General features: G+C 44.5%; 1 protein-coding gene across 1 annotated transcript in view; it reads right to left on the bottom strand.

The window, feature by feature from the left end:
* LOC107297052 (lymphocyte antigen 6E) overlaps positions 1-14,283 on the bottom strand; it is a 24,869-nt gene extending 10,586 nt beyond the window's left edge. The window contains exon 1 of the mRNA XM_029286212.1: positions 14,168-14,283. Within this exon, the coding sequence (XP_029142045.1) occupies positions 14,168-14,219 (52 nt within the window). The 5' untranslated portion in view covers positions 14,220-14,283. The remainder of the gene's footprint in view (positions 1-14,167) is intronic.
* Positions 14,284-25,556: the final 11,273 nt, after the last annotated feature.

Below are 25,556 nucleotides of genomic sequence, written 5' to 3'. Positions count from 1 at the left end.
AATTGGGAGGGGAATGGAGATCCACCAATGACTGTACCTGCCTAGAGCCAAACTTGCAACGTCTGTCCTGGGCAAGATCAAGTCAAAGACTGGAGATCACGGTCCAGGACGGGCGTGGCAACTTTGGCTGACTTGATCTGATTGGGCAGGAATACAGTCTACTACCCAATGGTGGAGTCTCCATCTCAGTGCTGGAGAACAATAATTCTTACTTTAAGATTCAGAGGTTTGTTTTGCTCATAATTTGGAACGTAGCAAGCATAACACAACATCACTTACATCAGTGTTTCTCAACCTTGACCATTTTAAGGCATGTGGACTTCAACTCCCAGAATTCCACAGCCAGCATTGCTGGCTGTGGAATTCTGCTGGCTGTGGAATTCTGGGAGTTGAAGTCCACATGCCTTAAAATTATCAAGGTTGAGAAACACTGACTTACATTAATAACCCATTGCAATGAGGTCCACTGGCATAGCAAATTCCAAAAGGACAGCTATAGGCCAACGGCAAATCAATCAGGTCTAGACCCAACTCTTTACACCCTTTCCCGTTCTAAGACTGTAGTCAGATGGTCTGTTGACTTTTGCTGACTTTCTACTGACTTTTGCTCACTTTCTGCTGACCTTCTGCTGAACATAACTTTCCACATATACCCCTGTACATTGGAACCCGCATCCATCAGCTACTTTCAGTTTCCTATTTCTTACTGTTCCAGTCCTTATGTTCTAAATATATTTGAAACAAGCAAGCTTAGCAAAATCATATTATTAAGTAAAGTACAATTGCAAACTGCAAAATTAAGCATAGCACAGACTTTGGTTCAATGCTTTGTCCATGAGGCCTGATTTAGTTCACCTGGGCCTAAACCTTGCATAAAAGAACAATAGCCAATATTTTCGTTTTCCACACGACCTTTGCAAGTATCCCCATGATCACGTCATTAAAATTCAGATGCTTGGCAACTGGTTCATATTTAGGACCGTTGCCAAGTATTTGAATTCGGTTACAATTATTTGAACTAGATTCGTGTATCAATGACTGAACGACATCTGTAGATGCCATACGCTAAATACAAACTTAATTTAATCAACTCCTTCTACCGAGGTCAGCATGTACACATACCCATCAAATGTCACCCTAGAATCAGCATGTATACATTTCCTTACCCCTTAAGATCCCACATCAAGGACAAGCTATCTTATAAAAGAACCTATTTGTGCCTCATTTTTCCTGTAGTTACCTCCACATGCAAACCTTAGGAATAAATAAAATTCTCCTTTCCTCACCGATGTCTGGATTTCATTTTGATTTGTTCTTACTCAACAGTAGTAACTGCGAGAGGGACCTTGGAGTCCTAGTGGACAATCATTTAACTAGGAGCCAGCTGTGTGCTACAGCTGCCAAAAAAGCCAACATAGTGCTGGGCTGCATTGACAGAGGGACAGAATCAAGATCACGTGAAGTATTAATACCACTTTACAAGGCCTTGGTAAGGCCACACTTGGAATACGGCATCCAGTTTTGGTCACCACGATGTAAAAAAGATGTTGAGACTCTGGAAAGAGTGCAGAGAAGAGCAACAAAGATGATCAGGGGACTGGAGGCTAAAACATACAAGGAACGGCTGCTGGAATTGGGTATGTCTACTTTAATGAAGAGAAGGATGAGGGGGGACATGATAGCAGCCTTTCAATATCTCAGGGGCTGCCCCAAAGAAGAAGGAGTCAAGCTATTCTCCAAAGTCACCCAAAGGCAGGACAAGAAGCAACGGATGGAAACTAACCAAGGAGAGAAGCAACCTGGAACTAAGGAGAAACTTCCTGACAGAACAATTAACCAGTGGAACTCCTTGCCTCCAGAAGTTGTGAATGCTCCAACACTGGAAGTTTTAAAGAAGAGACTGGACAGCCATTTGTCTGAAATGATATAGAGTTTCCTGCCTGAGCAGGGGGTTGGACTAGATGACCTCCAAGGCCCCTTCCAACACCATCACCACCACCACCACCACCACCACCACCACCACTACTAATACCCTGGCTCAAGTTGGAACCCCAAATTATTCTTTTGACAGATTGAAGAGAATTTTACTTGACAAAAAGGAAAGCAGTTCTATGGCAGAATAATAGAATAACAGAGTTGGAAGGGACCTTAGAGTTCTTCTAGTCCAACCCCCTGCTGAAGCAGGAAATCCTATACCATTCTGGATAAATGGTTGTAAAGTCAATCAATGAAATTTATTTTATTTTTATTTTTTTTTAAAGTAAAAAGTAAAAAGTAAAGGAATTAAGCCTGAGAAGACACATGTGCAAAGTTTGCCCCCAGGCAAGTTTCCATAAAACAATAAAACAACTTTTCTTTCCTTCCCCCACCCCCCATCTCTTTTTGTTTTATTTGGGTTTCTTCCCAACTGCAAACCGCCCGGTGCCCTTCGCTCCAAAAACACACACAAAACAACAGGATAAAGAGTCTGTAAAATTGCACGTTCCTCATTCAACTTTCTTTTTTGAGTTTTTAGCTTCCGATTTCCTAGCAGGGTTTTGATCAAAACAACTTGCAGGGACAGCCTAAAAAAAATAAAATTAAAAAAAAAATAGAAATTCACCTATTTCCTTTTCTTCCCCCACTCAGCTTTCGTTTCAGGTTTTTAACTTTTGATTTCCTAGGCTGGTTTTGTGCAACGGGGTGCAAGGGCAAGCTTTAAAAATCCATAAATTAAAAAAAAAAAAAATGTTGTGTTTCTGTTTCTTGCCTCACGCTCCTCCTTTCCTTTCAAGCTTTTAGCTTTCGATTCCGCAGTTTTGTTAAACAATGGGCAAGGGCAACCGTTTTAAAAAAAACAAAACTAAAAATATGAGGAAAGCCAGTCCAGACAATGGCCAATGTTTATGAGCTGGTTCCTTATCAAAAGACAAGGAGAATAATGAAGAAACAACGGCAAATAACAGAAGTGGAAATGAGGTCTTTTTAGAGGTCTAGTCTAGTCCAACCTCAAGCAGGAGATCCCATACCATTTGAGACAAATGGCTGTCCGATTTCTTCTTAAAAACCTCCAGTGATGGAGAACCCACAACTTCTTGATGCAAGCAGTTCCACTGGCTAATTGTTCTAACTATCTGGAAGTTTCTCCTTAATTCCAGGTTGCTTCTCTCCTTGATTAGTTTCCACCCGTTGCTTTTTGTCCTGCCTTGGGGGAAGAGCTTGACTCCCTCTTCTTTGGGGCAACCCCTGAGATACTGGAAGACTGCTATCATGTCCCCCCTTGTCCTTCTCTTCATTAAACTAGACATACCCAATTCCAGCAACCGTTCTTCATGTTTTAGCCTCCAGCTCCCTAATCATCTTTGTTGCTCTTCTCCGCACTCTTTCTACAGACTCAACATCTTTTTTATATTGTGGTGACCAAAAAAACTGGATCCAATATTCCGAGTGGTACTTCATAAGAGAACGTCTTATAAAGAGTCCTTTGAACATGATCAAATCTAGAAGGAAGACTTTTATGAAGTCCATGCTACCACCCACACACTCCTCCTTGGATCTGAGGCAGACCGGTCCTCCAGAATTGGGACAGTCTAGTCCAGGGGTAGGCAACCTTGGCTCTTTTATGACTGGTGGACTTCAACTCCCAGAATTCCTGAGCCGGCATGCCAGGCTCAGGAATTCTGGGAGTTGAAGTCCACCAGTCATAAAAGAGCCAAGGTTGCCTACCCCTGGTCTAGTCTAATGAAGAGAAGGACTAGGGGTGACATGATAGCAGTGTTCCAGTATTTGAGGGGCTGCCCCAAAGAAGAGGGAGTCAAGCTATTCTCCAAAGCGCCTGAAGGCAGGACAAGAAGAACGGCTGCGGGACTTGGGTTTGGCTAGTCTAAAGAAAAGAAGAACTAGGGGAGACATGATAGCAGCGTTCCAGTATCTGAGGGGCTGCCACAAGGCAGAGGGGTTCACGTTATTCTCCGAAGCGCCAGAAGGCAGGACAAGAAGCAACGGATGGAAATTAATCAAGGAGAGAAGCAAACTGGAACTAAGGAGGAATTTGCTGACCCAACAATTAATCAGTGGAACTCCTTGCCTCCAGAAGCTGTGAATGCTCCAACACTGGAAGTTTTTAAGAAGGGACTGGACGGCCATTTGTCTGAAATGGTCTAGAACAGGGGTAGGCAACCTTGGCTCTTTTATGACTCGTGGACTTCAGCTCCCAGAATTCCTGAGTCAGCATGGCTGGTTTGGGAATTCTGGGTATTTAAGTCCACAAGGCATAAAACAGCCAAGGTTGCCTACCTCCGGTATAGGGTTTCCTGCCTGAGCCGGGGGTTGGATTAGATGACCTCCAAGATCCCTTCCAACTTTATTATCATTATTAAAGCTGTTTTAAAAGGTTTCCCAGCATGCACACCGCTAGCTGTGTCCTTTCAACATGCGGAGATGGCCTACACAGGGAGTCCTCGTGTTATGACCGATACAAAGTTATAAGGAAACCCAAAAAACTGTACTTAGGAGCTAGATCGAAAGTTCTGAGAGCTGCCCCTCCCTCTGGGGTCACATGATCACATTTTAGGCCCTCAGCAATCAACCCACGTGTACGGCCGATGCCTTACACACAATTGTGATTTATGACTTCTTTTTTTTTGCTGGAAAGCGTATTTGCTTCTTGTTCCTGGCCAAAAAAAAATGCCCATTGAAGACAATGGCTTCACTTAACAACTGCTACGTTCGCTTTGCGACCACCCAAAAAAAAGTCCTAAAATGTGACGACCTGCTTAACGACCGCAATTCCAGGACTATCTGTACTCAACCTTAATTCTTGATTAAGTTTCCATCCGAAGCTTCTTGTCCTGAAGGGAGGACAAGAAGCAATGGATGGAAACTAATCAAGGAGAGAAGCAACCTAGAACTAAGGAGAAACTTCCTGACAGTGAGAACAATTAACCAGTGGAACAACCTGCCTCCAGAAGTTGTGGGTGCTCCAACACTGGAAGTTTTTAAGAAGAGACTGGACAGTCCTTTGTTCGAAATGGTGTAGGGTTTCCAGCCTGAGCAGGGGGTTGGACTAGATGACCTTCAAGGTCCCTTCCAACTTTATTATTATTATTATTATTATTATTATTATTATTATTATTATTATTATTATTATTGTTGTTGTTGTTGTTGTTATTATTATTATTATTATGGATCATTGCACAGTCAGCCAGATGTTCAGACTGGATTTGGCATTTTTGTCTACCTATCGAGTCCTTACCCAGGACCTGGGATAGGCAGATGTGGATCTTTGATGGTATTACAGATATCGTCGCAGGATGGAAGCAGTTTTTTTATTATTATTATTATTATTATTATTATTATTATTATTATTATTATTATTATTATTATTATTATTTATTATTATTATTTCCTTTGGCCACCCTGATCAGCTGCTGCTTCTTGGGATGACACCTTCGGGATTGGCCAACAGGTGGTCTTCCAAAGGCTCCTACAATTCCCAGCATCCCTCTCTACTCCTTTCCTGGATGGGACTCTTGGGAGATTGTGGTTCAGCTACTTATTTCTAATAAAGCAAGCCACTGGCTCATTTTTCTCTGGCTCTCTGTGAACTGGAGGCGGGGCTTACATCTCTGAAGGTCTCAAGCAGACGCCTTCTCACCCTCTCGGTCTGACCTTCAAAAAGTCCACATTCTTTCCTCCTGAGATAAGTGTTCCTGGCACAGATCCTCCTCCTCTCCCTGTGATTTCCACCATCAAGGTTGCAAAATCCCCCCCCCACCTGTTTCATCAGAGGTCCATAGACGAATTCTTAGCCCCTGGATTTAACCATGTTATGAGTGGGCTCCTGTAGTAGAATGCCACACGGCTGGTTTGAGATTTCAGAGTTTGGTTGTAGAAAAGCTAGCAAGCTTTTTATTTATAACAAACAAACAAAAAAGGACAAGCCAAAAATTACAACTTGGTTCTGACAAATACGATTCTCCCAAGCAGAATCAGGTGACCTTCTCAGCTTCATCTTAGTAGAACAGAGCTGGGAGGAACCCTGGAGGTCTTCTAGTCCAGCCCCCTGCTCATGCAGGAGAACCTACACCATCTCAGACAAAAGACTGTCTAGCCTCTTCTTTAAAATCTCCAGTGATGGAGCGTCCACGATTTCTGGAGGCAAAGCTGTTCCACTGGTTGATTGTCCTCGCTGTCAGGAAGCTTCTCCTTAATTCCAGGTTGCTTCTCTCCTTGGTCAGTTTCCAACCATTGTTTCTCGTCCTTCCCTCTGGTGCTTTGGAGAATAATGTGACCCCCTCTTCTTTGTGGCAGCCCCTCAAATACTGGAATACTGCTATCATGTCGCCCCTATTTCTTCTTTTCTTTAGACTAACCAAACCCAAGTCCCGCAGCTGTTCTTCGTATGATTTAGTCTCCAGGCCTTGGATCATCTTAGTTGTTCTTCTCTGAATCTTTTCCAAACTCTCAACCTCTTTTTCGTGATATGGGGACCAAAATTGGCTGTAGTATTCCAGGTGTGGCCTCACTAGGGTTTTATAAAGTTCTCGATTCTGGATGTGCTGTTCCTGTTCACCCACTCAAGACAGGACAATGTCCAGATTTCTTGGGTCTTCTCAGTTCCTTCGTTGTTCTGTTTTTGGAGGAGGCCCAGTGCTGGTAGGAGATGGGCCACCACGAGGGAAGACCTTGGCTGTAGAGCAGTATTTCCCAACCAAGGCCAGTTGAAGATGGGTGGACTTCAACTCCCAGAATTCCTCATCCAGCTGGGAGTTGAAGTTCACCCACCTTAAGTTTGCCAAGGTTGGCAAATACTGCTCTACAGCCAAGATCGGCCCTCGTGGTGGCCCATCTCCAACCAGCTCTGGGGCTCCTCCAGAAACTGAACAACCAAGAAACTGAGAAGACCCAAGAAACCCAAAGAAGCCTCAAAGGACAGGATGCCACACTCAACCCAACGGACGTTCTTCAACTCTCCAACCTTGAGAACCTACAGTATTGAGCATTTCTGGTCCATTGTGCATGGATCAATGCAGCTTATAGATCACTTCCTCATTTTCGGAGAACAAATTTGGAAAAAGGTGAGGGAGATGTCCTCAACCTTCCAGCTTTTTCTACACAAAGCTAACCTACAAACCACTGAAGACACCTCCACAGATCACAACAAACCTTTTCCCACTCAGACAGAATTCCTGCCACCCAAATTTAGCCCCAAACCAGATGGATATGCCAGGAGGAAGGAAGAAATTTCCATTCATGCTTCAATTAAAATCAGCCTTTTTCAAACCTGGGCAACTTTTAAGACCTGTGGACTTCAGCTCCCAGAATTCCTCAGCCAGCATACCAGCAGGGGAATCCTGACAGCTGAAGTTCCTTTATTTATGTATTTATTTATTAAATTTTCATGTGGCCCATCTTAGGGTGAAGGATTAGGGTTATGGTGACAATACAGAAGACCAATTTTATTTTGAGGAACTGAGTGGCACATTTTGACTTCTCCTTCCTATTAAAAGTCCAGACTGTTTAGAGTCCGTTATGAGCTCAGACTTTCGGTTCCCATCTCAAAGTCATGTGCCGGCTTATCATGGTTCAGGTTTTGCTGTCTCATAGCCAGAGCAGAATAAGAGAATAACAGAGTTGGAAGGGACCTTGGAGATCTTCTAGTCCAACCCTCTTGCTCAAGCAGGAGATTCTTTCATACAGAATATCAGAATAACATAGTTGGAAGGGACCTTGGAGGTCATCTAGTCCAACCCTCTGCTCAAGCAGTAGATCCTATACCAGTGGTGGCGAACCTATGGCACGCGTGCCAGAGGCGGCACTCAGAGCCCTCTCTGTGGGCATGTGTGCTGTTGTCCCAGCCCTGCCTCCCCCCATGGCCCCCTCCTCCCCAACAGCCCCCCCAGAGGAGAGTTACGTCCAGGCACAGCCCACCCAGATCAGCTTAGCCAAGGACATGGCAGCCGGGCAGCGGGGACAAGACTCTGCCTTCATGCCCCATCGCGCGCAGTTGATGCTGCACGGCGTGGCCACCATGGCGCTGCTGGGTCGCCTGGGCGATCCGCGGCTGGCCATGGAGGCGGTGAGTGGCCCTGCGGGTGGGTGGGGGCTGAGCGGGGGCAGGTCAGGTGGGGCAGAGCGGGTGGGACCAGGGGCGGAGCTGTGGCAGAGTGGGCGGGGCAGGGGGGCAGAGCAGGGGCCAGGGCAGGGCCATTTTTGGGGGCACTCAGTCTCTAAAAGGTTCGCCATCACTGTCCTATACCATTTCGGACAAATGGTTGTCCAATCTCCTCTTAAAAACTTCCCGTGTTGGAGCATTCACAACTTCTGGAGGCAAGGAGTTCCACTGGCTAATTGTTCTCACTGTCAGGAAGTTTCTCCTTAGTTCCAGGTTGCTTCTCTCCTTGATTAGTTTCCATCCGTTGCTTCTTGTCCTGCCTTCAGGTGCTTTGGAAAATAAGTTGACCCCTCCCTCTTCTTTGGGGCAGCCCCTCACATATTGGAACACTGCTATCATGTCCCCCCTGGTCCTTCTTTTCATTAGACCAGACATACTCAATTCCTGCAACCGTTCTTTGTTATGTTTTATCCTCCAGCCCCTTAATCATCCTTGCTGCTCCCTTCCAACTCTGTTATTCTAATTCTAATTCATTCCCCACCATCCAGTCAGAGCTGAAGAAGCTTCTTGGATGAGAAGAAGTGAAACGTCTTCAAAGAAAGCCCAGTTGAAAAATGCACCTTTGGGACAAAACAGGACCTGGAGGACTAATTACAGTTTTGATGCCCCACCCACCTGCCATTCACACAACTCAAACTGCTAACCAAGATTAAGACGGACCAAGTTCCACGTGTTGTGTGAATGCAGCCATGAAGTTTTTAACTTCACGTGAGATCACGCGAAGTATTAATACCACTTTACAAGGCCTTGGTAAGGCCACACTTGGAATCCTGCATCCAGTTTTGGTCACCACGATGTAAAAAAGATGCTGAAACTCTGGAAACATTGCAGAGAAGAGCAACAAAGATGATTAGAGGACTGGAGGCTAAAACATATGAAGAACGGTTGCTGGAATTGGGTAGGTCTAGTTCAGGGGTAGGAAACCTTGGCTCTTTTATGACTTATGGACTTCAACACCCAGAATTCCTGAGCCAGCCTGGGAGTTGAAGTCCACAAGTCATAAAAGAGCCAAGGGTGCCTACCCCTGGTCTAGTTTAAGGAAGAGAAGGACGAGGGGGGACACGATAGCAGCCTTCCAGTATCTCAGGGGCTGCCCCAAAGAAGAGGCAGTCAAGCTATTCTCCAAAGCACCTGAAGGCAGGACAAGAAGCAACGGGTGGAAACTAAATCAAGGAGAGAAGCAGCCTAGAACTAAGGAGAAACTTCCTGACAGTGAGAACAATTAACCAGTGGAACAACCTGCCTCCAGAAGTGGTGAATGCTCCAACACTGGAGGTTTTTAAGAAGAGACTGGACAGCCATTTGTCCGAAATGGTGTAGGGTTTCCTGCCTGAGAAGGGGGTTGGACTCGATGACCTCCAAGGTCCCTTCCAACTTTATCATCATTATCATTATCAAGCCCTTTGTCCGAAATGATATAGGGTTTCCTGCCTGAGCAGGGGGTTGGATTTGATGACCTCCAAGGTCCCTTCCAACTTTATTATTATTATTATTATTATTATTATTATTATTATTATTATTATTATTATTATTATTATTATTATTATTATTATTATCATCATTATTATCATTATTAATTATTAATTATTATTATTAAGCAGGTCAGCTAGGCAGCCCTGTTCTCCCCTGTACTGTTTACTTCCCTTATTGCTCTTATCAAACCACCACATTCCTGGAATTACACAGCCAGCTCAGTGCTTCCTTTAACCCCATATTTTTTATCTGGAGGAACTGAGACAGCAGGCTCTCTTAAAGAGCCAGCAAAACTGGCAAGATTCTCCTTTTGATAGAAAAAGCTATTCCAATGCCCTCCAAAATCTCAGGACGGGGGCTTCCTACAACAGGCTCATTTAGTGACTGGCTGAAGTTACGACAGCATTGAAAAATGACCTCTTTTCACGACGGATGCAGCACAACCCCCGTTATGTGATCAAAATTCAGACCTTAGCAATGGCTTCATATTTGTGATGGTTGCAGTGTCCCAGGGACCACGTGATCCCCCCCCTTTTGCAACCTTCTCAACAAGGCAAAGTCAATGTGGGGAGCCAGATTCACTTAACAATGCTGTTACTAACTTGAACAATTGCAGCGATTCGCTTAAGAACCATGGCGAGAAAGGTCCTAAAACGGGACGGAATTCACTGAACAAACGGTTTCGCCTAGCCCAGGGGTAGGCAACCTTGGCTCTTTTATGACTCGTGGACTTCAACTCCCAGAATTCCTCAGCCAGCATGGCTCAGCTTGGAAACCTCTCCCTTTCCCCTCAGCATGGCTGGCTCAGAAATTCTGGGAGTTGAAGTCCACAAGTCATAAAAGAGCCAAGGTTGCCTACCCCTGGCCTAGCCAAACAAAATTTGGGCTCAGTGGTAGTCCTAAATTGAAGACAGCCATCTATACTGAAGGGGAAGGAGTTGCGGAATCTGGGGGTGAGAGTCAAAAGAGGAATCAGCCTAGAATCCCTAGGTAGCCACAAACAAACAAAGGCCCAACCTGCCTTGAATTCGGTTGACCGAATTCTAACTCTAAGCAAGTCAAGCTATTCTCCAAAGCACAAGAAGGCAGGACAAGAAGCAACGGATGGAAACTCATCAAGGAGAGAAGCAACCTGGAACTTTCCTGGACTGGAGGCTAAAATATATGAAGAACAGTTGCTGGAATTGGGGATGTCTAGTCTAATGGAAGAGAAGGACGAGGGGGGACATGATAGCAGGGTTCCAGTATCTCAGGGGCTGCCCCAAAGAAGAGGGAGTCAAGCTATTCTCCAAAGCCCCACAAGTCAGGAGAAGAAGCAACGGATGGAAACTAATCAAGGAGAGAAGCAACCTAGAACTAAGGAGAAACTTCCTGACAGTTAGAACAATTAACCAGTGGAACAACCTGCCTCCAGAAGCTGTGAATGCTCCAACACTGGAAGTTTTCAAGAAGAGACTGGACAACCATTTATCCGGAATGGTATAGGATCTCCTGCCTGAGCAGGGGTTGGACTAGAAGACCTCCAAGGTCCCAACTCTGTTATTCTATTCTATTTTCTATTCTGTTCTATTCTATCCTATTCTATTCTATTTCGATTCTATTTCTATTCTATTCCATGCCATTCCATGCTGATTATTAGCCAAGAAGATTCCTGTCATAGACTGTTAGCAATAAATCAAGTTAATCTTCCACTCCTGACCACCATTTTTAAAATGTTCTACCTCTGATGAGGATTCAAACTACGTCTCCTTCAGCCCCACTGTGAAGTTTGTTGCCCCACCTTCAATGTAACGTTCTCCAAACGTGGGGGTTTCCAACTTGCAAATTCCCCCCAGTGCAAACATCTGGAGGGCACCCAGGGTGGAAGGGGGGGAAAACCCAAAAGAGAAGAGTTGTGGATTTGGGGTTTTTTTTTTAAAAAAAAAACAACAACTGCTGAAATATATGATAAATGTGAGATGGAGAAAGACGTGGATTTGAAAATGGATAAAACGGTCAGAGGTAAAGAAAATGACGCGGTGGGAAGTCAGCCCCCCAGAGAAGGAAATATTAAAAGGGCAGAAAAATATATTTCCTCCAGGGATCTTAAAGAGGCAGACAAGCAGGCCCAGTTTTTTCTTAATAGCCCCAAGTCTCCCCCTTCCCCCAAGCAGAAACCAGCTCTGTAGAAATGCAGATGTAAACCATCCAGGAGGGTTGGTGGCCCCCAGCTAGAAGATTGAGAAGACAAAGAGGCCTAAAATCTACACGCCCCACCCAAACTCTTAAGACAGGACATAATAGGATTAACCCACAATACCAAAAGGCACACTCAGACTCAGGTCAAAGTTCATGCCACAGCAACAACTCCAAACAAAAGGCTCCAGAGAGGGTATAAAGTTTTTAAGAAGAAGAGACTGGACAGCCATTTGTCCGAAATGGTGTAGGGTTTCCTGCCTGAGCAGGGGGTTGGACTAGATGACCTCCAAGGTCCCTTCCATCATCATCATTAGGGTTGCCAGGTGTCCACTATTTGAGTGGACAGTCCACTATTTTCACATTATGTTCACTATTTTTTTTCACAAAATAGTGGACATTTTTTTTTATTCAAAAGCTTTATGATGAAATGGTACGTAATCTAAAGCTGTACAGTCTACTTTTTTTTACTACTTAACCCCCCCCCCCGCCCCGCTTGTCCGCTATTTTTTGGAAGCAGACCTGGCAACCCTAATCATCATCATCATCATCATCATCATCATCATCATCATCATCATCATTATTATTATTAGAGACCTTTCCTCAAATGATAAGAGGGGTTTTGTTAGGGGTGATTTGTTGGGGGTTTTATATTTTAGAGCAGGCTTTTATGTAATTATTTACTGTGATTTTTATTATTGCCTGTTCACCGCCCTGAGTCCCGTAAGGGAGATAGGGAGGTATATAAATTTAAATAATAAATAAATAAAGAAAGAAAGAAACCAACTTGGGACACGCATCATTTGATGGCATTAAAGATTAAAGAATTTGCAACGACAAATGCATAACCAGGGGGGAGTTCCTGAAGCTTTGCCCTCCTCCCCCCACCTTCCCTACATACAGAAACACCCCCCCATCTCCACCTCTGCAAAGTGGGGACCTTGATGATGGGATTTGGCTCCCCTGCCTTCCATTCCACGTGGGGTCCTTCCCCCCCCCCCCCCCAGGAGAAAGAAGACACCAGGCGCCCTTCTGCAGGCTGGCCTTGACTAATAAGGAAGGCAGCAAAACAACCCCTCCCTGTCCAGGACCACCTGCCATTTCGGAAGAGGATGGGCCCCTGACCATGTGCAGAAAGCATTTCTCTTCCTGGCATGGGGGGGGGGCAGCAACTCCCCCTCCTTCCCCTTTCTCCAGAGAGAAATTCCTAGCCTCCTTGAAGCTCAACCCTGCGCAATAGACGAAGCAGGGTTTAGAAGGCCGAGAAGCTTGGCTGGAGGCAAGGAATGAATGAGGGAGGCAGGAAGAAAGGAGAGAAAGAAAGGGGAGGGAGGGAGGGAAGAATGGAAGGAGAGAGGGAGGGAAAAAAAAAGAAAGGATGAATGGAGGGAGGGAGGGAGGGAGGAAGGAAGGAGAGGGAGGGGGGAAGGAAGAAAGGACGAATGGAGGGAGGGAGGGAGGAGAGGGAGGAGGAAGAATGAAAGGAGAGAGGGAGGGGAAAAGGAAGAAAGGCCGAATGGAGGGAGGGAGGAAGGAAAGAGAGGAAGGGGGAAAGGAAGAAAGCACGAATGGAGGGAGGGAGGGAGGAGGAAGAATGAAAGGAGAGAGGGAGGGAAAAAGGAAGAAAGGCTGGAGGGAGGGAGGGAAGGAAGAATGGAAGGAGAGAGGGAGGGAAAAAGGAAGAAAGGATGAATGGAGGGGGGGAGGAAGGAGAGGGAGGGGAAAAGGAAGAAAGGCCGAATGGAGGGAGGGAGGGAGGAGGGAAGGAAGAACAGAAGGAGAGAGGGAGGGAAAAAAGAAGAAAAGACGAATGGAGGGGGTAGGAGGAAGGAGGGGAAAAGGAAGAAAGGAAGAATGGAGGGAGGGAGGGAGGAGAGGGAGGAGGAAGAATGAAAGGAGAGAGGGAGGGAAAAAGGAAAAAAGGACGAATGGAAGGAGGGGAAAAGGACGAATGGAGGGAGGAAGGAGAAAGAGGAGAAAGAATGAAAGAAGAGAGGGAGGGAAAAAGGAAGAAAGGATGAATGGAGGGAGAGAAGAGAGGGAGGAGGGAAGTTAGAATGGAAGGAGAGAGGGAGGGAAAAAAGAAAAGACGAAGGAAGGAAGGAAGGAAGGAAGGAAGGCGAGCCATCCCGCCTTGCCCCCCACCCCGAGATTCCTTTTGGGAACTCCGGGATCGGCCCCCGCCGCCGGGCTCCAAACTCGCCCGGGGCGCCAGGCGCGCACCGTGCGCGGGAGGCCGGAGGTTTCAGCCAGGCAAGGCAAGGCAGGCAGGGAGGGGGGCCCTCCGGGGGGCAGAAGGGAAGGGGATTCCCCGCCTGGGGGGCTTTGGGGGGCCCTGGGGGGGGGCTGCGCAAGAGGCCTCACCGCCGTCCAGGCAGAGGCAGGCGGTCAGGAGGACGGCCAGGGGCGCCTTCATCTTCCGCGGGGGCGACGGCTGCTGCGCTCCGGAGGAAAGGAGAGGCTGGCGGCTGGCTGGCTGGCTGGGCTGGCGACGTCTGGGGAGGGGGAGAAGCGGGGCTGGGGAGGGGGCGGCGGGGAAGGGGCCACGTGCGCCCGCTCGGCAAATCCCGCTCGGGCTGGGCGTTGCGCAGCCGGGCTTCCCTCCTTCCCTCCGCAGAGCTTTCGTTTCTCCCGGAGCGCGTGGGGAGGACCGGGAAGGCGGGCGGCGCGGGAGGGGACGCGGGCGGCCGGCCGGGCTGGCAACCCCGTAATTGATTTAGATAAAGGAGGAGTAGTTGCAGATGGCACCGAGCTGGCAGGAGTAGCCAGCACCCCAGGAGACCAACTCAGGATCCAGAAATAATAATAATAATAATAATAATAATAATAATAATAATAATAATAATAATAATAATAATAATAATAATAATAATAATGATGATGATGATGATGATGATGATGATAAAAAATAAAAATAAATATTGTTATTAGTAATATAATAATAATAATGATGATAATGATGATAATGATAATGATAATAATAAAAAATAAAAATAAATAATAATTATTATTGTTATTACTAATATAATATAATAATAATAATAATAATAATAATGATGATGATGATGATGATAAAAAATAAAAATAAATATTGTTATTAGTAATATAATAATGATGATAATGATAATGATAATGACGATAATGATAATAATAAAAAATAAAAATAAATAATAATTATTATTGTTATTACTAATATAATATAATAATAATAATAATAATAATAATAATAATAATAATAATAAAGTTGGAAGGGACCTCGGAGGTCATCTAGTCCAACCTCCTGCTCAGGTAGGAAACCCTATAACATTTCGGACAAATGGATGTCCAGTTTCTTCTTAAAAACTTCCAGTGTTGGAGCATTCACCGCTTCTGGAGGCAGGTTGTTCCACTGGTTAATTGTTCTAACCGTCAGGAAGTTTCTCCTTAGTTCTAAGTTGCTTCTCTCTTTGGTTAGTTTCCACCCGTTGCTTCTTGTCCTGCCTTCAGGGGCTTTGCAGAATAGCCTGACTCCCTCTTCTTTGGGGCAGCCCCTGAGATACTGGAAGGCTGCTATCGTGTCCCCCCTCGTCCTTCTCTTCGTTAAACTAGACATACCCAATTCCAGCAACCGTTCCTTATATGATCAGTCCCCTGATCATCTTTGTTGCTCTTCTCTGTACTTTCTAGAGTCTCAACATCTTTTTTACATCGTGGTGACCAAAACTGAATGTAGCATTCAAGTGTGGCCTTACCAAGGCATTGTAAAGTGGTATTAACACCTCAAACAATCTTGATTCTATCCCTCTGTTAATGCAGCCCAGCACTGTGTTGGCTTTTTTGGCAGCTGCAGCACACTGCTGGCTCCTATTTAAATGATTGTCCACTAGGACTCCAAGGTCCCTCTCACAGTTACTACTATTGAGCAAGGTACCCCCTATACTATACATGTACATTTGGTTTTTCTTGCCTAAATGTAGAACCTTCCTTTTTTCACCATTGAATTTCATTTTGTTAGATAGCGCCCAGTGTTCAAGTCTGTCCAGATCCTCCTGGAGCAATGCGCCCTATCCAACAAAATGAGTTCCAGTGTGGAGAAATGCAAAGTCTTAGGCAGGAAAAACCAAAAGCACAAATACAGACTGGCTTAAAAACAGCAACTGTAAGAGGGACCTTGGAGTCCTAGTGGACGATCACTTGACCATGAGTCAGCCGTGTGCGGAAGCAGCCTCCAAAAAAGCTAACACAATCCTGGGTTTCATAAACAAGAGGCAGAGAATCGAGATCACACACAATATTAGTACTGCTTTATAAAACCCTAGTGAGGCCACACCTGGAATACTGCAGCCAATTTTGGTCACCGTATCACAAAAAAGAATGTTCAGAGTTTGGAACAAAATTCAGAGAAGGGCAACTAAGATGATCCAAGGCCTGGATACTAAAACATATGAAGAACCTGCTGCGGGACTTGGGTTTGGCCAGTCTAAAGAAAAGAAGAAATAGGGGAGATATGATAGCAGCGTTCCAATATTTGAGTGGCTGCCACAAGGCAGAGGGGGTCAGGTTGTTCACCAAAGCACCAGAGGGAAGGACAAGAAACAATGGTTGGAAACTGATCAAGGAGAGAAGCAACCTGGAATTAAGGAGAAACTTCGTGACAGTGAGGACAATTAACCAGTGGAACAGCTGGCCACCAGAAATCGTGGGTGCTCCATTACTGGAGATTTTAAAGAGGCTAGACAGTCATTTGTCTGAAATGGTATAGGTTCTCCTGTGGCTGGAATAGAAGACCTCCAAGGTCCCTTCCAGATTCTATCCTACTCTACTCTACTCTACTCCTATTCCTATTCCTATTCCTATTCCTAATTCTATTCTATTCTCCGGGTTCAAAAACAAAAGAGATCAGTCAATCAATCATTTAGAATAGAGCTAGAAAGGGACCTTGGAGGTCTTCAAGTCCAGCCCCCTGCTCAAGCAGGAGGCCTTACATCATTCCAGAGAAATGGCTTTCCTGACTCTTCTCGAAAACGTCCAATGATGAAGCACCCACAACTTCTGGAGGCAAGCTGTTCCACTGGTTAATTGCCCTCGCTGTCAGGAAATTTCTCCTTAATTCCAGGTTGCTTCTCTCCTTGGGGAGTTTCCATCCGTTGTTTCTTGTCCTGCCTTCTGGTGCTTTGGAGAATAGCTTGACTCCCTCTTCTTTGTGGCAGCCCCTGAAATACTGGAAGACTGCCATCATGTCAGCCTGTTCTTTGTTTTGTCTAAACTGGCCATTCCCAAACCCTGCCACCTTTGAGAGAAAATCCTTGGTGGTTTCCTTGCAGATTTTTCATTGCCAAACTATCTAATCAGCAAAACCAAAGTCAAAAGTTTCATTTTCTTTTCATGGCCAGCAGAAACTGCAGAAATGAAAACGAAAATATATTCTCCTCTCGGAATAGAAAAATCAATTTAACCATTACTGCTTTATCTTCCTCGCTGTTGAAATAGTATGCATTTCTATTTGCCCTTAATAATCTTTATAATCTATCACCATTTGTATTAAAAAAAAATTCACTGTATTCTTTCGGATTTTTTTACTCTTTTTTTTTTATTGAAAATTTTATAAAATTTTACAATATAAATCCCCCCCTTCCCCAACCCACCCTTCCACCCCCCCTCCCTCCCCCCTCACTTCCCATTGCCAATCACAGGGTTAACAATAACATAATCATACTCTAATTAACATTAATCAACTATTAAAATAACATATCTATAACCTCCTTTAACTCTCTTTTAAACAAATATACAGTTATTAAAAACAATAATAGTAACAACACTTTAATAATTAAAAATAGTACTAAATAAAATATTCTAAACTTTATACAACGATAATACTCTAAAATTCACTCAAAAATCAAATGATATTTTTAATCCCATATTTACGCTCAATATAATCTATCCATCTTCAAGATTTTTTTAATCTTGAAAGGAATTTTTTGTTTCATCCATTTTAAAACCCTAAGCTTTGCTTTAAAAACATTTCTAAAATTGAAACATTCTAATACATATTTTTTTTAAAAATTTCCACTTCGCATTCATACTTGAAAGTTCACTTTCAGAACAATACAATTCCAACTAACTCCAATTAACTCATTAAATTTAGGTCACTCCCTCCAAGTTACCCTCATAGAATATTTTCTTCTTGTTGTTGTATACATCCTTTTCAAGACTCTCGATTTTTCTTTAAGCTAATGCATCTTTTTCTTTAACTTTCAAAAATGAAATTTAGTTGCCCGCTCTCAAAGTGAAACACATACATGACACACACCTAAACATACTATGTACAACACATATATATATAGACCCACACCCGTACATATACATACAAATAAATATTAAATACTGTCCATCTTGAATATATAACAGAAGGAGGAAGCTTGAGATTTCACAAGGTTAATCCTGTATGGAATGAAACTATAGTATCAAAGCACAATTCTCTTCTCTAATTTACAGTCATAAATCACATTCTCCAATTAGTTTGAAATGCAGGCTCTCCCTCCAGTTCTCCAGCCCACCAATTTTATCATCCCGTATTTATTATTATTATTATTATTATTATTATTATTATTATTATTATTATTATTATTATTATTATTAATAATAATAATAATAATAATAACAATAATAATAAAGTTGGAAGGACCTTGGAGGCCATCTAGTCCAACCCCCTGCTCAGGCAGGTAACCCTATACCATTTCGGACAAATGGCTGTCCAGTCTCTTCTTTAAAACTTCCAGTGTTGGTGCATTCACCGCTTCTGGAGGCAGGTTGTTCCACTGGTTAATTGTTCTCACTGTCAGGAAGTTTCTCCTTAGTTCTAGGTTGCTTCTCTCCTTGATGAGTTTCCACCCGTTGCTTCTTGTCTTGCCTTCAGAGGCTTTGGAGAATAGCTTGACTCCCTCTTCTTTGGGGCAGCCCCTGAGATACTGTAAGACTGCTATCATGTCCCCCCTCATCCTTCTCTTTGTTAAACTAGACATACCCAATTCCAGCAACTGTAACTTGTATGTTTTAGCCTCCATTCCCCTAATCATCTTTGTTGCTCTTCTCTGTACTCTTTCTAGAGTCTCAACATCCTTTTTACATCGTGGTGACCAAAACTGGATGCAGTATTCCAAGTGTGGCCTTACCCAAGGCATTTCAAAAACCTTGGTTCTCACCCTAGTTACAATATTGTAATGTCTAACTAAACTCCCATGCACATTCCTCCTCCTCCCCCTCAGTATCATCTAATTCTAACTCTAATTCTAAGAGTAAAACATAAGAAGGGAAATGGCTGCATCTCCATATGCTGTCAAAGCAAAAACATCCGATGTTAGCAGCGTTGACATCTGCCCCCCACCCTACAAAACGGACAGATCCTGTAACGTAAACAAAAGCATATGTTAGAGACTGCCTCTCGGTTTGTTAGGGTGTTTCCTATAGAACAGACATGTCAAACACAAGGCCCGGAGGCCGGATGCGGCCCGCGAAGTGGTTTCATGTGGCCCGCGAAGCCATCCTGGAAACAGTGAGGGAACGGCCCCCACTGCCTTGGCCCTGGACCAAGGCAGTGGGGGCCTTGGTCCAGGGCCAATTTTATGGTGGCCATCTATGCTGAAAGGCATTCAGTCTTAGCTCCACAAGGCCGTCTGGAAACAGCGAGGAACCAAACCCTGCCGCATCGTCCCCGTCCCCTGGGTGCATGCTGGGGAGGTGTCACCCTTTGTGAGGAATGAAGAAATGCACCATCGCCTGGAAGTGGCCAGCAAATGGCCCTCGCCTACTTCACATATCCGGCTTGATGGGCTCTGGCGGAGGGGTTTCAGCAGGCAGTGAGGCTCCTCCAGTGGACCATGCCTTGGCGCTTGCCCCGGTCCCACCCCCTTCTGCCAGAGACCCTCAGATCTGTCCCACTCCTGCCCAGGCCCCCACAGGCACCCTTGATGTGAACGATGTAGAGCTGGCCATGCCCACCCAGTAGGCCACACCCACTCCATCCATGCCCACCCAGTAGGTCACACTCACCCTGGCCACACACCCTCGCCTCCCCCCGAGGGCAACCGCAATGCTGATGCGGCCCTCAATGAAATTGAGTTTGGCACCCCTGGTCTAGATGGTTAATGAAGATATTGAAGAGTACTTGGCCTAGAACGTAGGACCCCACTGCTTCCTTCCCTCCAAGTGGTTGTAGTTCCATTGAGGACTACATGTTGAGTACAGTTTGTCAGCCAGTTACAAACCCATCTGGTAGTGCTGCTGTCTATCACACATTTTTTAAGTTTACCAAGAAGTAGGTTCTGTTCTCTTTTGTCAAACGCTTTACTGAAATCCAAGTATACTATATCCACAGCATTTCGCTGATCCACTAATTTAGTCACTTTATCAAAGAACGAAATAAGAACATGTTTAGCATGATCTGTTTTGGAGAAAGCCATGTTGGCTTCTGGTTATAACTTAAACTAATTTGAAATATCTATTGGGGATATTCAGCAACTCAAACTATGTACAGTTATGTGAACCATGGAAAAATAATAATAATGTTGGGGCTGCTTTAGTAATCAAAGTAATTTTACTGATTTGTTTGTTTATTGTTTATTGTGCAATTTATTTGCTGCCCATCTCGAATCCAATGTCTCTATGGACATGATGGGCTCCGGCGGAGGGGTTTCAGCAGGCAGTGAGGCTCCTCCAGTGGACCATCCCTTGGCACTTTCCCCGGTCTCACCCCCTTCTGCCAGAGACCCTCAGATCTGTCCCACTCCTGCCCAGGCCCCCACAGGCACCCTTGATGCGAACGATGTAGAGCTGGTCATGCCCACCCAGTAGGCCACACCCACTCCGTCCACGCCCACCCAGTAGGCTGCACCCACCCTCGCCACACCCATCCAGCCCCTCAAGGGCAACCACAATGCTGATGCGGCCCTCAATGAAATTGAGTTTGACACCCCTGCTATAAAACCTTTTGATGAGTCTGTCAGCTGTCACATCGCTAGCTCTCACCCACGTGGTTTCAGACGGCGAGGATCCCTTCCATTGTACTAGGTCAGTGATGGCGAACGTTTTAGAGACCGAGTGCCCAAACTGCAACCCAAAACCCACTTATGCATTGTCGGGTGCCGGGTAGGTGTGGCCCATTGGGTGGGCGTGGCTGCAGTGGTAACAGCAGACTGGGTGGGACTAAAAAGTTCAATCAATCAATTCCAACTTTGCAAGATCTTTTTTTTCCCCGCAAGAAGTTGAAATTGACTGATTGATTAAACCTTTTTTTTGTGTACATGGCAGCAGAGGCCTAAAGCGAACAGATTTTATAAAACCCAGCTGAAGGCCTAGGACTGGGGCGACGGTGCGCGTGCCCACAGAGAGGGCTCTGAGTGCCGCCTCTGGCACCCATGCCATAGGTTCGCCACCACTGGTCTAGGTACTGCAATTTCCCTTTCAAAATTCTAGACTCAAGAATACGCCGCTAGGATGTCAACGTTGCTAACATCGGATGTTTTTGCTTTGACACTGGATGGGGAGTGTAGATTTTAGGAGTCTTTGTTTTTCTAATCCCGTCAGCTCCAGCCATCTGTGGGAGCTGTGGCGGAAGGCATTTTGCTTGTGAATTTTGCTTTCTTAATGTGTACAAAATCTCCATTCCTATAGACTTCAGGCTCCTGCTTAAGGCTGTTTTTCCTATAGCAGGAAGACTGGGACTGCTTTCTGCCTTTGAGAACATGTTTCTTTTCTTCTCCTTTAGGGCAGGGTTTTCCAAACTTTTCACCCATTGTACCACTTTTAGGATATGGCAACATCCAAGTACCACCAGTTGCCAAGCAAGGTGTCAAAAATTTGATGACCCCCCCCCCAAAAAGGAAAAAAGTGATAAAGTACAGGTAGTCCTTGACTTACAACAGTTCACTTAGTGACTATTCGAAGTTACAATGGCACTGAAAAAAGTGCCCCCCAAGCCACAGCCGAGCAAGACACTTGCCTGCCCACCCGGCCGCGCTCTTCTTCCTGTCCGAGGTTTTCATTGTTGGCAGTGGGGGTGGGTGGGGGGGTGTTTGGTTTTTATTCCCCCCGTCTGCTGTGTGGTTGCAGCAGGTTTTGGTCACTTCACATGACCCTGGGACACTGTGACCGTCATAAATATGAATCAGTTGCCAAGCATCTGAATGTAAATCACAAGACCCTGGAGAGGCTGCAACATTCCAGCTGATTGGCGCTTCTTCTGGGCTCAGCAGAAGTGCCAGGATCAGTGCTGCTTTCCAGCTGATCGGCGCTTCTTCAGGGCTCAGCAGAAGCACCAGGATCAGTGCCGAGCTCCAGCCAGAGCCTGGCACTGATCCTGGCACTTCCACTGAGCCCTGACAGCCCCAAAGAAGCGCCAATAAGCTGGAAAGCGTCACTGATCCTGGTGCTTCTGCTGAGCCCTGACAGCCCTGCAGCTCCAGCATCCCTCGCTGAGGCTTGTGCGGTGCTGCCACCGGTTCAGCTCATTCCCCTCGCCCGCTACCACTTTTCTAGGATGGTCGCGTACCACCTGCCAGGTGCCAATGTACCACAGGTGGTACCCGTACCACTGGTTGAAAAGCCCTGCTTTAGGGGACGTATAATATTCTGCCTCTTTTAATATTCCCCAAAGAGTTTCATTCTCTAGACCGGAGTGAGGGTGTCCCACAATGGTTCAGTTGGAAGTGCATAGAGGAATATTGCAACAAACATAAAATCTGAGGCTCAACTAATACTGACAGTCCTACTAGGGATAGGTAATCCTCGATCATTTACCAACTGTTCAAAATTACGATTCCTTCCCCACCCCCAAAAAAGCTATTTATAATCTTTTCCACTGATTACCGGTAATTGTTCTCACTGTCAGGAATTTTCTCCTTAATTCTAGGTTGTTTCTTTCCTTGATTAGTTTCCAACCATTGTTTCCTGTCCTGCCTTCAGGTGCCTTAGAGAATAGCTTGACTCCCTCTTCTTTGGGGCAGCCCCTGAGATACTGGAACACTGCTATTCTGTCCCCCCTCGTTCTTCTCTTCATTAAACTAGACATACCTAATTCCAGCCACCGTTCCTTATATGTTTTAGCCTCCAGTCCCCTGATCATCTTTGTTGCTCTTCTCTGCACTTTCCAGAGTCTCAACATGGTGATCAAAACTGGATGCAATATTCCAAGTATGGTTTTACTAAGGCAGAATAACAAAGTTGAAAGGGACCTTGGGGGTCTTCTAGTCCAACCCCGTGCTCAAGCAAGAGACCCTATATACCATTTCAGACAAATGGCTGTCCAGTCTCTTCTTAAAAACTTCCAGTGTTGGAGCATTCATAACTTCTGGAGGCAAGTTGTTCCACTGGCTAATTGTTCTCACTGTCAGGAAATTTCTCCTTAATTCTAGGTTGCTTCTCTCCTTGACGAGTTTCCATCCGTTGCTTCTTGTCCTGCCTTCTGGTGCTTTGAAACTTTCAACCCAACCCACCTCACAGGGTTGATGCTGTGGGGAAAATAGGAGGAGGGGGAGTATTAGGTATGTTCACCATCTCGAGCTACTTATAAAGCAATAAATGTGGGGTTAAAAAACCTAATAAAATAAAAATATAACCATCTGATGTAAACACCCAAATCTTATGCCTTTTAATAAAATAATAATAATAATAATAATAATAATAATAATAATAATAATAATAATAATAATAATAAGAAGAAGAAGAAGAAGAAGAAGAAGAAGAAGAAGAAGAAGAAGAAGAAGAAGAAGAAGAAGAAGAAGAAGAAGAAGAAGAAGAAGAAGAAGAAGAAGAAGAAGCGCCTTGGGTGCAATCCCAAAACAACTGGAGCACCTCTTGAACACAATTGGCATTGACAAATTCGCCATTAGTCAATTGCAAAAGGCAGCCTTACTAGGAACTGCTTCCATCCTGCGACGATATCTGTAATACCATCAAACATCCACATCTGCCTATCCCAGGTCCTTGGGAAGGACTCGATAGGTAGACAAAAATGCCAAATCCAGTCTGAACATCTGGCTGACTGAGCGATGATCAATAATAATAATAATAATATTAATAATAATAATAATAATAATAATAGTAGTAGTAGTAGTAATAGTAATAGTAATAATAATAATAATAATAATAATAATAATAATAATAATAATAATAATAATAATAATAATAATAAAAGTTGGAAGGGACCTTGGAGGTCATCTAGTCCAACTCCCTGCTCAGGCGGGAAACCCCTATATCATTTCAAATGTGTTCATTTGAAAGAGGGACAGCTCAGCAGCCCAGGTCCTGCTTTTTGCATCAAGTTTCTAAGGCAGTTCCAGGAACATCCCCCAGATAAGCTGTGTGTTCACACAATACACTAAGTAAGCCACGACTGATTTAACCCTATCTGCTTGAATTGATCCAGTTGTCCCAAGAATCACAACACAATCGGATTCACACAATAAGATGGACTAGTCAAAAATGGGGCAGCAAGGTTTTTCGATGGGGCAATCCGGCTGTTATCTTTTCAGTACTGAAAGAGCTGTAATAATGACTGTTTGTTTGGGGCACAACCCGTCATTACAAAACCAGCTCTTTGTTTTCCCCCGAGCCAAAGCTTAGAGTCATCCGGTGAGTCACGCATTGTTCCACCTTCTTTTAGTAAATCTGACTTTTCAGGCCCTTGCAAAATATATACAGGTAGTCCTCAATTTACAACTGCTCATTGAGGGAGCATTCTACATTCTAAAAAAAAAGGGATTCGGAATCATTTTTCACCCTCACGACCGCTGAAGGAATCCTGTGGTCACGTAATCCATTATATAATTATGGGTTTGCACCTTCAATCATCTTTCAACCAAGGGGCCTGACTTCATATAACTAAGCCCAAGATTAAAAAAAGAACTCATGTTAAAACTAAGTTTAGCAAATTTTAATAAGAGAGGAACTAGTCTTGCTAATATTCCCTTCTCCCAGGAGAGCAGAACAGAGTAGAGTACAGTAGAGTAGAGTAGAGTAGAGTAGAATAGAATAGAATAGAATAGAATAGAATAGAATAGAATAGAATAGAATAGAATAGAATAGAAAGGGAGCTTAGAGGTCTTCTAGTCCAGCCCCCTGCTCAAGCAGGAGAACCTATACCATCTCAGAGAGGTGACTGTCCAGTCTCTTCTTAAAAATCTCCAGTGATGGAGCACCCATGATTTCTGGAGGCAGGTTGTTCCACTGGTTATTTGTCCTCACTGTTAGGAAGTTTCTCCTTAATTGCAGGTTGCTTCTCTCCTTGATCAGTTTCCATCCATTGTTTCTTGTCCTGCCCTCTAATGTTTTGGAGAATAGCTTGACTCCCTCTTCTTTGGGGCAGCCCCTCAGATACTGAAAGACTGCTATCATGTCTCCCCTATTTCTTCTTTTCTTTAGACTAGCCAAACCCAAGTCCTGCAGCCGTTCTTCGTATGTTTCAATCTCCGGACCTTGGATCATTTCTGTTGCTCTTCTCTGATTTTTTTTTTCCAAACTCTCCACATCTTTTTTTGTGATATGGAGACCAAAATTGGCTGCAGTATTCCAGGTGTGGCCTCACTAGTGAAAGGAATAAAGTCTTATTCAGAATTTTCTAATGAAGGTTGATAGAAGAAGCCACCTGAAAGTCATAAAGTCAGACAAGTAAACTATACACAAATAAGAAAAACAGAAGTTGCTAGCTAACCTAAACCGCAAGCAGAGGAAGTACAAAAATAACTATAGGAGCCGAGCTTTGTTAACAGAAAATTAGATG

Source organism: Protobothrops mucrosquamatus, unplaced genomic scaffold, assembly GCF_001527695.2.
Source record: "Protobothrops mucrosquamatus isolate PMUCROS unplaced genomic scaffold, P.Mucros_1.0 scaffold3115, whole genome shotgun sequence".
NCBI lineage: Eukaryota > Metazoa > Chordata > Lepidosauria > Squamata > Viperidae > Protobothrops > Protobothrops mucrosquamatus.
The sequence above is the reverse complement of the archived record's forward strand: the minus strand, read 5'-3'. Positions and strand labels throughout refer to the sequence as shown.